The 12,974-nt window shown below is 38.5% G+C and overlaps 1 protein-coding gene across 1 annotated transcript in view; it reads right to left on the bottom strand.

Moving 5' to 3' along the window:
- The window catches only part of ARHGAP10 (Rho GTPase activating protein 10), a 146,558-nt gene continuing 133,584 nt past the window's right edge, over window positions 1-12,974 (bottom strand). The window contains exons 21-23 of the mRNA XM_080343894.1: window positions 10,944-11,075; window positions 9,396-9,487; window positions 1-106 (exon numbers count right to left, since the gene is read on the bottom strand). Of these exons, the coding sequence (XP_080200020.1) occupies window positions 18-106; window positions 9,396-9,487; window positions 10,944-11,075 (313 nt within the window). The 3' untranslated portion in view covers window positions 1-17. The remainder of the gene's footprint in view (window positions 107-9,395; window positions 9,488-10,943; window positions 11,076-12,974) is intronic.

The following is a 12,974-nucleotide window of genomic DNA, read 5'->3' as shown; positions in this document are numbered from 1 at the left end:
GCGTTCAATGCACAAAGCTATAAAAACTGAACATAATTTTGTGGAATAAGTCCTCTCTTGCCATTTAGTGTGCCTTCTAGCCATCCTGGCTCTCTGGAAAATTGCACTGAAAAAGAAAAGGGGAAAAAAAAATTACTACATCTTTCTGTGCTTGAATTAGTACTTTTAGCTTTAGCTCCATGACACCATGCTAAGCATCCATAAAAAACATCCAGTTTTCTGCAATGACCAGTTTAAGAATCTGGCTAAGAAAGATGGAGAGGACGACTGACTTAAATACTTGTGCAATATAGGCACTTGAACGGTCTTCTGTTAGGTATAGATGGTGAAATAGCTTTCAGGTGCAGGAAACTTCATTAAGGAAACAGTTAATGGAACTTAGGATGGGTTTATAAAATAGAAAAATCTAGATGCCTTTGGGGAGAAGTTAGAACTCGTATCAAATAGTGGGAAACAGTTTTAGTAACTGGAGGCAAAGCACAACCAAAAACCTGTCTTGAGCAGAGGTGATGAATCTGGAAGCTCAGAGCCACCGAAAAATGGTGGAGGATCTTACTCGTCATGAAAAGTAAGCACAGAAAGGTTTATGGGGGAAACAGAAATGAACCAGATCTCATTCCAAGTATCACCTTTTCACAGAGGAAAGCTGCCACTGGAAGAGACCAATGGAGAAAATCTAAATCATTCTGGTTAAATTCTCGCTCTGAAATTCATAGCACTGTTCACAAACCACGAAGGCAAGGCTTAAACTATATGCCTTTTTCCTTACTGCCATCCTAAGTATTTCCCACTGCTGATCCCAAAGTTTGTGCAAAAACATCCATGAATCTAAAATAAGGAAAATTTCTGCTCAGACTCTAAATGCCCCACAACTTATTCTGTGAGCAACAGAACTAATGAAATCTGGCTTCCTGTATATAATTTGACTACATTTCACAGGAAGTTAAAAAAGAAGCATAAGCCTCAGTTCTTTGGAAAACAGACTAAGAACTCCCCAAATTCCTCTTCAAATTTCTTACAAGAACATGGTAAAAGTACATACTTACTTATCTATGTAATTGTAAAGTCCCACACTTGTAGCGACCTATGATATTATCTACCATATTAATTTATCCTCACAGCCTTTCCAAGACACACATTATTTAGGGAGGAGATCAGACAAATGCTGAAACGTGCTGCCAGCCATATCAGGGCTTTATTTAAAACACATTAACACATTTTAGAATGGGATGTATGTAGCCGTCTACAAATCAGCGAAATTACTGTTAAGAGACAGCAACATGTTAAGTCTCATTTTCAAAAAAGTATTGTAAGGCTCTAAATTGGAGGACCTAAACCACACTTTCCCCTAGTTTTTCCCTTGTGTCCTATTATTGTCAGCGAAGCTAGAAGCTGTGCTCAGAAACCACAGTGTAAACCACACTGTAAACCACAGCTACACCTCCAAGGTTTTCAGAAAACAAAACTGCTTTTCAATGACATGGATAGTTTAGATTCAGAACAAAAGTCTAGGCTTATCTTTATAATAAATATGTCCGACAGAAAGATTCCAAATTTAAAAAAATAAACCACATAGAAAATTACCTTTTAGGATCTCTGCACACACAGTAACTTACATTACAATTAGTAATTAGCAGGCCCTCCTCTCCCTTTGTCATTTTATTCCACAATTACAGAGCACCCGTGCATTCTAAACTGTGGCGCTGACACTGCCACAAACCTCCCTGTGGAAGCTCCACCACAGCAGCTGTAACTCCACCCTTGCCAGCAAATCTGCCAGCAGCTCTAGCATTGGCCAAACCTCTGCCCAAAGGCTGCTGTGCCTACGGAACACATCTGTGTTACAGGAAACAAACTCCCAAAAATGACAGATGAGGAACAAAAACAACTAGAAAACCTGGAAGTAGGAAATTTCTACTTGTTCTCTGGAGCTCAATCTCAGTTGACACTACAGAGAGGATGGATATTACTGTCAAGTTAGTATCTATAAATTGAAGGCCTGTTCAAAATAAGGAAACTTTCATCTGAGGAGATCACACTGAAATGTAAATTTACCTAAAATTTACCCAGGGGAGGAAATGCTCAAACTATACAGGATCACTTGGCTCAACACAACAGCAAATTTCAAAAGGAGTATTATGTTATCAAATGTGTTTAGAAAATGCTAAACTCTGCACATTACAGCACGTTCAGATTTAATGCACAATGCCCAAGCAATTGGACTTAAGTGTCACATATCATTTCCACGCCAGAAGACTACACATGGACAGTAGAACTGAGCTTGGGAAATTAAGTATCATACATGTACATTCCACAGCTCAGGGCCTCATTATTAGCAGAAGTTTCTTTTATACTCTATGAAGACTAACAAAAGAGTTAGCACTAAGATTACATTTAAGATCACCACTTCTTCAGATCAGTCTTTTTTAAAAAAAAGCAAAAAGAATTCTTAATATTCAGCAGCTGTGGTGACTGTCAGGTAGGGCAAGACTTCTGCCACCTTACACAAGAAGGGTTAAGATAGCCACATACATCACTGACTACTTCTGTAGGCAAATTAAATTAATGTCGAAGCTGTCCAAATGTACAGCTACTTTAAGCTTCAACAATCCTGTTTTCTTTACTAATCCATTTCAAAGTATAAATGTACAACAGTGTTCATTTAAAATAAAAAACACTTTACCACACAAAAGACATTTTGCTATCATGCACAACTCTTCTTAAACCAAGGACACAGGCTATTTCTAAAAAAGAGAAGGTGGTTCACAGTGTCCCCTTTCTGTCATTTCTTCTCAGTCAACGACTACAGTTCTCAGCACTTTCTCAGGCCTGCCTCATTTGAAAATACCTTGCTGCAGAAACTACCCTTAAAACTACCATTCATTATTGGACCAAGCATCCCATAGGACCTAGTCTTATGTTGGATAGGACAAGAGGGGAAAATATTTGTACTGTAAAAGATACGGAGCAGAGAACTGAAAATTAAATATTTTCCACCAAGTTTAACAAGTGTATAGCAAGACTACACAACAAAACCAAAGACCCACCACCTAAAGCCATCACCTCCCCCAACAGTGGAAATAGCAGGAAAGTTGAGAGCCAAGAGTGGGACAGCAGCTTCCTCAGCACCTGCTGCAAGGCCGTTCCAGCGGTCCCACTCTAGCAGTGGCACAGTGTGGAGAAGGAGGATGTCTGCCCATCGGTATGATGACAAGTGCTATGAAACAATTGCCCCAGCTCAAACAGACAAACAGAATCAATAGACTTTCAACTCACAATTAGTTCTCCAAGTAAAAGCTTTTCTGATTTCATCTAAGCAAGAAACACAATAAGGTTAACTTGGCATTTGCAGCATTTTTTCCTACTTTTCTGTACTCTCCATAGGAAATAGCTTCAATATTGCCAATGTGATGATTATCTAACTGCAAATACAGACAGTTTGCAAGCAGCTCTTCCTAGAGACCCAATGCCATAAGCAGACCTTGTTCTGCTTTGGCAGCTCACAGGTCTCAGCTACAAATGAAACCAAGACTCATTTCCACAACAGTATTAGTTCATTGCCTTAGTGCCACTGACTTTAGCAGGACTGAATCAGACACTGATTCACACTGATTTCCACACCTTTGTGGACATTAGTTTTTTTTTGTGAGGAAACAGAAATGGGAGAGGAAATCTAATATATATGGTGCCTGGCACAAGAAGGCCTCCCTTTCTGCTGGACTGCTTAGCCAAAGTAATGATTCCAACAAGCTACATAAGTGAGAACTGCATTTTGTGGGCAACAGAAATCTCACTGCTAAAACCACTACACTACCAGAATACACTTCCATAGAACTCAATCACAGTGGCAAAATTTTCACCAGGAAATTAAATTAAAGCAATAAAATGTGCTTGCAAGCCCTCCATGTTTAGAAATTCCTATGAGTTTTTTAAACAATCCCTATGGGTAAAGCTGACCACAGAAATACACAAACATTTATCTATCATACTTAGGGTTAGCATGGAATTTGAAATTTAAAAACTTGCTGTTGCCCTTAAGTTTGTTGTAAGAAGGAGAAGTGAGGCCAGGACACATGACTAGCAGTTAAGGGGTCTTCTTCGTGACTCTGCTAAAGATTTACTGCATGGCCACAAATAAAAAAGTCTGCCTAAAAAGGCTCAGGCTTGTAAATGAGAGCAAACACACTGCTACAACATGATAAATTGGTGAAGGTGGAATTCAGCTTGCAGACTGAGACTTCCCTTACAGAAGTGTCTAAGCTCCTGTTTTAGCTGGTAAAGCATCCAGTGAGTACAACAAATAGCAACAGTGCCCAAAGACTATTTTGGCTCACCCTAAAAAAGAGGCAAGTGGTTGATCAGCCGAGTTGCTGCTGAATACCCTGTGCTATAACTTGGTGACCCAATGCACAGACGTTGAGATTTCAGGTCCTTCTCCTGAGTTGATTCCTGAACATCTCTGACAGTTCCACACACACACCAAGTACAATGCCAAGCACATCGGTTTAAACATCTCCCATTTTAACACTCAGCTTTCCATCAGAATTCCTCTTCTGGAGACCACTGCTTCTACAACACTGCTGGCAGGAACAAAGTCAGAGTGGAAAAGGTCAAACTGCCTTCAGTGACTCTTAAAAATTTCTAGCAAATTCAGAAGGAATTTGGTTGCGTTCATCTAGTACTTTTTACTGGCAAAGTTGTGACTGTAACTTTCAGCAGCAGTCCGGGGTAACTACCTCCAAATGACACACAAGTAGCTGAAAAGGAGAACATCTGGCCTGTACACTCTGTTTCTCCAGGTGTAAAATGGAGATAATTAATGCACATGAATGTTTCCAAGTACTTTGAAATCCACAGACGAAAGGAGCACAAAGAAGTAGCTTTATCCTCATTTTTACCTCAACAAAATAATTTCTTTGCACGTGCAGTATAATATAGTATTTTGGGAGTAGTACTTCTATGTAAATCCTTCATTTGTCAATACTATATAAAAAGACAGTCCAAAAGCCATAGCACGAAGAAGAGGGAAGAGAGTGCCTTGGAGTCAAACCCAGGAAGATGAAGCAAGGCTGGGGCTTTGTCAGGCTAGGAAAGACAGAGGGGGATGGTTCTGGCTGTGTGAGCATGGCTTTTTGTGTTCCTGCCATGCTTGGTAGGGATGATGGGTGCCACACCTTTCCTGAGGAAAATTACTAACAAAACACTTTCTTGGTTTTCCCCAGATTTTTTTCTCCCCTGAATCCTGGTTTTTAAAATTGTAACAAGTTTTGATGAGAGCTATCTTAACAAGTTTTCAGGAAGCCTTCCTGCTAGCAGTCCTGCCAAGGAATTTTGTTGTATAAACACCATTTACCCTATCTAAAACTCTTCTCCCTAGTGCAATTCCCATTTACTGACTTCTAAGCAGTCTCTTTCAAGAACCAGAAATTTAATAACACTTGGCTCCAAGGCTGGCAAGGTTTCAATGCCAGGCAGTCTGATTATTCCTTCCACGAATACTGGGAATATCTGCTTCAACAACAACAACAAAATATACAGCCAGCATATGTCTCTCTCAATCTCAGACCATACTCTGCTTCTTCCCATATGTGCCCTTATCCAGCTGCAAACTCTTCAAGCTCTGCCTCTAACCACCTGAATTATATTGTTATGTGCTCTCAATAATATAGCCTGGAGCAACTGGGAAATAAAAATATTGGCACAGCCTAAGCTAAATTGAATTGAAGATTTATTTTTTTTTAAATCCAGTGGGTATTGTTCAGATTATGTTATTCATTTTCTTACACAATTCAATTAAATAGGAAACTTTGTTTTTTCTTTTTAACTTACCAGATGGCGCCTTAGTGTTTGTATTCCATGACACTTTAATGGAAAGATTCTGGGATTTGCAGTAGCACAACGTACATGCAATACTGAAAACACCTGAATATCCAAATATTCAGATTCTGTACACATTCCTATCAGCTGATGTAAAGCTTAAATTAAAGTATTAGTAAATCTAACCTTGATAGCCTGAGATGCAAAACACATTTTTTCCCCTATTAGACACAGGAAATGGAGTAAAGGTTAAACTCTCACCTTCTTGCACCAACATTACATTTAGCAGCTACGACAGGTGCAAGACTGACTAAATGCCTTTACTCTGTCTCAGGCTGAAGCAGCCAGAAAGTCTCATCCGGGATAACAATAGGTAAGAGAGAACTGCTGCAATCAACATCTAGGGACCAACAGAGATGATACGGAAGAACAGGGGAGGGAAATGAAAAAGGGAAGGAAACAAAGCAGAAGAGAGAAGGAAGAGAAAGGAGAAAACCCAACAAACAGTGAGAAATAAAAGAAGATTAGAAAAGTGCAACAGGCAGTGTGAAGAGAGACAGATAAAACCTTCACTAATGAAAGCAGCACTTTCTAGTAGACATAAATTTAACAGTTACTTTAATGGCTGATACTAGCTGTACGTCAATTTGATTGATGCATTGTCACTTTGATAGTTAAGGTTATTGGTAGAGCTGCAGAACTGATGTATTACTAGTTTAATTCTTCATTTGGTGGCTTTATTAGGGCATATGGGAATTTAAATTGAGTAGCTAAGGAACCTGGATTGATTCACTGGGATCTGATGGCAGCATAGACACAGGGGTGCCCACTGCATAAAGAAAAGGCCTTGTGAGCCACTTCAGAAGTTTCAAATATGAAGACTGGTCTGCACTTCAGTGAGAATACTTCCCTATACTGGCAGGGACATCCATGACATAATCTATTGGGAACCACTATGGACTGACCATTCAGTTATTATGTACATCCATTTACTGCGTTATTACTCGCACGCTGTCCTTTTTTCTGCCAATCTGCAACTCACCTTAGGCCAAAAGCCCTGCAAGGCAAGGACTACGCTTGTAAAATAACCAGGATGCAGTGGAATAAATCAAAACAAATGTTTTTAAGGAAATGTGATCTTTCCCACTGGAAAACTGCAATTAGGTTTTCAAAATGCAATCCATGTAACATTTTCCCAAGCTTCCAACCTTATTTGTATGATGAACGCAAGAAGAGTCTTACAGTTGAAACATTTCTCCAGAAGCTGCCAAAGAGTCCAATTCAGTACTTGTTCATGGACAATCCAGCTCTCTAGTTGAAAAACTCAACTGAGGCTGAAATGCACCAACACCATGGTGGCTTTGCCGTAACTTCCAGAGATCACTTTGCACAAGAAAAGAATCTTAATGGTGCTTTCACACAAACACGCAAAATACAGAAGCAATTGCTTCTTGTAATACTTTCTTATCCCATGCCAACACAACAGGCGTGCAACCGTTGCTGTTCTGCCTTTGAAATGTCTCTCTTCTGTGCCATCGGATCTTGTCCTGCATGCACCAGATTTTTCCCTGTACAGTTTTAGGTCTGCTGAAGATCCCCATCAGTCATGTTTTTTTAAAAAAAATCCTTAAATTAAAATAACTGGTGTAAGAGAATTTTTAAAGAGCAATCATTTAGCTAATTCATCTTTAAAAGGTTTCCCACCTATCTTGATTCAAACGTGATTTGCCTGCAACGCAGCTCTAATAGGAAACATCAAGTATGATTTTGTGAAGTGGGTGCTAGTAGGGAGGAACCTCATGGGGACCCCAGACCACCTTACACATAAAAGGCAGAACTGCAGTCTAGACCGGGCTCGCTATTTTATTTGTTTGGGAGGAGGCAGAGGATGGCAATGTTCTGTGCTCTGTCTGCTTTAAAACAAGCATCACGCAGAAGAAAATGTCTATGTCTGTGCAATTTTATTGTTGTTATACATGCTAAAAAATAAGATTCTGCTGAGCTTCCTATTAGTTTCACCTGTTTAAAAAAAATTAGGAATGTTCTACTGGGGTTATGGAGAACAGGACAAAAAGATTTTTGCTTATGAGAAAAACTTTCCCACACACATCCAGTGCTAAGAGAGTTAACAGGGTGCATTTTGGGAAATATAAGACATATTTTTAGTCAGCTTTTTAATCTCCGCAGGTTGATGCTTTCCAGCTGTTTTAGATCATGTACTTTTCTCTTATTCCTCCTGGATGTAAACTGGGAATTTGGAATACTCCTCCTTTACTGGACATCCAAACAATGATTCTCACATGCGGTACTTGAATGACTGGGCAGTACATCCCCTAAGGGTTTGGTCATGCAGAATTAAATACCACTTTCCCTCTGGAAAGCGCATATCAGATTTCTGACCTGGCAGCAAGCTAAAAGCTGACAGTGGATGAGAAGGAAACAGGCATCAATGAGAATTTCCAGATTCTTTAGAGGCCAGTGTGTCTCTTACCACTCCCCTGCCTCTAGACAGACTGAAAGACTGAAATACTGGTCTCAGTACTCACAAGGTTCTTAAGAACATAATTCTCAGATGACTTTGAATCCCTCAGTCTGCATGAAACTTGGATGAAGATTTGGCCAAACTTGAGTGTCTTCTGTTTTTTAGTATGGACAGAATTTTTTATCAAGGTCTTGGAACAAATAGTATCCTTACTGTGCTGCTACTATGAATTCATTTCTGTTTAGAATTATTATTAAATTGCATTTAAGTAACAATAATTCCTTGAATTTGTCGAGGCTCTGTTGAGCCATTCCATACCACCTCTTTCTTATAGTAGGAATTTCCTTGCAATGCAAAGAAACTACACTCTAATGTAATCTTCTGCATATTCAGAGTTTGTATTACAGTAGTTATTGGCATAAGGTTTAAAAACTAAAAGCGTTCCTGTCAGTTTGAGGTCCTTGTGCATTTCCTGAAGAGTATACCCAGGAAAGCCCACTGAGGAGTGACACAGTCTTGAGCACAGGAATCACTTTCTGGATGTTCAAATGTAACGCTGTAATTGTGTCCAGAGAAATCTTTAAACACAGTCAATATTCTGCTTTCTACAAGTACATACTCTTTTGACCAAGGGGTGCCTTACTGGGTGTAAACACTCCCTTTTCTCTGCAGTGACCACCTGCCTTACCTGGAACTCTGCCTGCTTGAAAATCCTTAAACAGATTTTTTTTTTTTTTCTTCAAACAGAAGTCCCTGTTATTTTACAACAATAGTTCACATTTTAAAAATACAGTTTCATAAGGCCAAGATGGTTTTCTCCACTGCTGATCAACCTTTTTTGGTATTACAACACATTAAAATGCTGCTGAAAAATTAATTGAATGTGTCTACTCACCAGAAGACAAAGGCATTACCTCACAGTGCCTTCTTATATGCTACGCAGATTCTACGTACCAGAAGTTTTCTACGTCACCACCTGTGTGCCATCAGCAGCGTTGGCAGAATAGCAGTGAGGCTTGTATTTTCACCCAAATCCATTTTAACAGTTCTGTTGATTCGTTTTTCATTACTTTATATTTACTCAAGCAGTACTTACCATCTTCAAAAATTGCTCCTATCTGAAATGATAATTCGGAGCTATGTTCTGCTTCACATGGATAAACTGCTCTTGCTTTTCGGTGCGCAATGCTGAAAAATGAAATTATGAATTATAGTCACTTTTGACTATTATTAAGACACTCTCAACTATTCTCTTTCCATTTTCATTTGAAGATGACTAAAGCTTTAAACACAATCTCACATGCATCATTACAGGCTTACAATTCATATACAAAAATGCAAAAGCTGAAGCTTCACAGCTTACTGTTGGCATTTCTGAATATCATACTCCCAACTTCACGCACACTTATTTTTATGGTAGTTGAATTTCAACTACAGTTAAAATGTTGCCAAGTGCTAACCAGCAATGAAATCAACAGTAGGCAAAGCATACTATACTTAAGTTATAGACTAATCATTATTATGTCTTCTGAAATGTTTTTCCATGAATCTTGCAATTCAGCTTGTCACTATCACTCTCCAGAATTCTCTTTTTTTATTTGTTTACAATACAACATTACTAGACTATTGAAGGTGCTGTTTTGTCCTAAACACAGATTTCTAACATTACAGGTACTCTTTTAGAGGTGTTCTCAGGATGCTCAACAATAAGCCATCAATATGAATTTGTCCAAATAACTCATTTCTCCAAGTACCATAAGCAGAGATCTTGGAATATATAAGTATTTTTGGCACATCTTATTTAATCACGCCTTTGCAAACTGACAGTTTGCTGCTGCCCAATGATGCTTTGTTTAGACACAGCACCCACACCATTAAATCATCTTTTGTCGAGCCCAGGCAACAACAACTACACATAAAACTTTGGGGAAGATCCTCCCTGCCCCAAGGAACTCACAGTCAAACAGACAATGCAGTTCTGGTGCAAAATGCAACCAGTCATGAGAAACAGAAATTTTTTTACCAAGCGTTGGAAATGATTTATTAATATACCAAACTACTTTAAGTTGCAAAGCAAATATTATAAAACTTGGAGGAAAAAGCTAAGATGGTGAAGACCCTCAAAGAAAAAAGTGAAAACACTTCAAAAGACAGACAACATGGAGGGAAGAAGAAGCAAGACAGAAAAGCAGGCCAAAAGAGATTGAAATAAAGAATCAAAGAACAGATACAAGTAAAGGCATAGGAAAGTCTTTCAGAGGCATGAAGGCCAGGTTGAGAAACTTAAATTGGAGATGGGTGGCTAGGGAAAAGAAAGAATCTGTATTTTAAAGGACACTGTAAGAGAATCACCACAGTAGGGAGACACTATGAGTAAGACCTGATTGACCACCCTAATCCAAGTCTGCTTGTATTATCCAACAAGCCACTGGCTCAATCCACGTGCCTTGTATCCAGAAGGTGCTCAAAGGAAAAACAAGCCAAAGCAGGCATTTTATTCTGTCAAAATCACAAACACTGCATTTCTTGATTTGAGATAATCTGTCACATACTGCAGAAGACATGAATTAGTGATATTTTTTTAAAAAGAGAGAATAAAAGGAGGCAACTAAATAACCAGCAAAAGTGGAAGTGTAAACCGTACCTTTCTCCTGCTCTGTCACTCCCAGTGGCGGGGGTGGGGAAGAAGAAAGTGGATGATGCAGGATTTGTGGCAGCTGGGTTAGCAGACGGAGTGTTCATCCACGAGACCATTGATGGGCGGCCTTGACCAGGACTAAGAGGAAATATTTTCAAGGCAGAATTAATAAGGTGAATAAAATGTCTTTTCATACCAAAATGTTTGAAACCCTATAACTAGATTAACTAGTTAGATCCTCAAATCCAAACTCAATAATAATGTCGAGCTTATTTAGCACACATGGCCATCGTATGATTCTGCCTTTCGTCCTTGAAAGTATTTCTCCTACATGCCCTACATCCTAAGCTAAGACGAATTACCTGAGATGTATGACATAACCAATACAAAGACAAAATTCCACATTCCTTATCTAATAAAGACAGATACAATGAAACTGCATATAGCAGGCTATTATTTGAGCTGCCACTTTGCCTTTACAAGTTTTGATGTATCTATTTAAAAATCTCCTCAGTGCTGTACGACTGGGAAGATTTCAAAAGAGGCTGCAGCTATTACAGCACTGGGATCACGACGCTGACTCTGGATTGAGATCTCATTCGTGTAACTGTGGCTGCCCTCACGCACACACCATTCAAATATGCATCAAATTAATGGCTGAACAGATAGTTACCACAAGAGAAGAAGAAATAGCAGCCAAAGTTAAAAACTTTTTTAAGTCATTGAAAAAGATACAAAGTCCTCCTCGATGGAAAGGATGTTCCTAATTTTACACCTGAAACAACGTTCCAGCACTGGAAGGCTTCCTTTCACTGCATGGGCAAAACAACAAATAGTCCAAACATCTAATGTCAACATATCTTTCGAACAAAGAGCTGGACTTAAGCAGCTTGTAAGCAGAAACAGAATTAAAATCATTCACACACAGCTTTCACCCAGGAATCATCACTCAGAAGTATAGACTACATGATACAGTCTTGATCAGTTTGACTTATTCTGAGATTAACCTCTTAGCATAAATGTGCAAAGTACCACCAAAATCTAGGAATCCAGCCAAGATGGTATCTGTGGAGGTGTAAATACACACCTAATCAAAGCAGATTGGCCAAAAGCAAAAAATAGACCAACAATCACCCCAGTTATAATTCTAAATGAATAAAAGAAAGCAGGAAACCTAACTTCTGTCGCCGATTTTAATCTTCTTGTGCACTGGGATGTTTAATTTCTAGAATAAAAGATTGCTATTCTTGGTTTGTATAACATGGTTTACAACCAAATTCAAGTTTTACAAACTGATTTTCCTAGCCAATATTTCTCAAAGTCATTCTAGCAATTACATTGTTAGCATTGTTAGGCAGACTTTTTTTTTTTATTAATTTTTTAAATTAACACATTATGAAATGGTGAATGGCACATTCCTGATTTAACAAGACAATAGTTTTTCCTTTGGATCTGTGTCAGGCAGCATTTGGATGAAAACTGGAATTCACAGTATATGAATACAGTATTCTGCAGTTAATTCCACTAATAAAAATAAAATTTAAATGTACTGGAGTCATAAGCAGAAGAGTTTATCAAAACATGCTCTGCTGTTAAAACAATCAGATTTACCAAATAAAGGAAGGAATCATATGTAGTAAGCTGAATGAAAAGTTGGATTATGCTGACTAGGAACATATTTCATGCTTGACTTTGGGAAGAGGACATCTAGTCTGCTTCACTGCTTCTGAATCTTCCACTACACAATTATTTGCATGTCGCAATAATTACATACCTTTGAAGACCAGCACCTACATAGTTTTGAGGTTCACTTTTTACTTGAACTTGTTCCTCTTCCTCCCATTTTTATCTAATAATTTAAAAATTTTCCTCAGGCAAAACAAAAAAAAAATCAACTACAAGTGACATCATTCAGAGAAGAAAAACATAAAGGGAACACCAGTTTTTGTATTATTTGTTCTAAATACTGAGGATTAAAAAAATTGCTCAATGGTACTGTAAAGTTTATAATGTTTGCTAGAAAGTAGATTATTTCTC

Source organism: Nesoenas mayeri (genome assembly GCF_963082525.1).
Source record: "Nesoenas mayeri genome assembly, chromosome: 4".
Classification (NCBI taxonomy): domain Eukaryota; kingdom Metazoa; phylum Chordata; class Aves; order Columbiformes; family Columbidae; genus Nesoenas; species Nesoenas mayeri.
The sequence above is the reverse complement of the archived record's forward strand: the minus strand, read 5'-3'. Positions and strand labels throughout refer to the sequence as shown.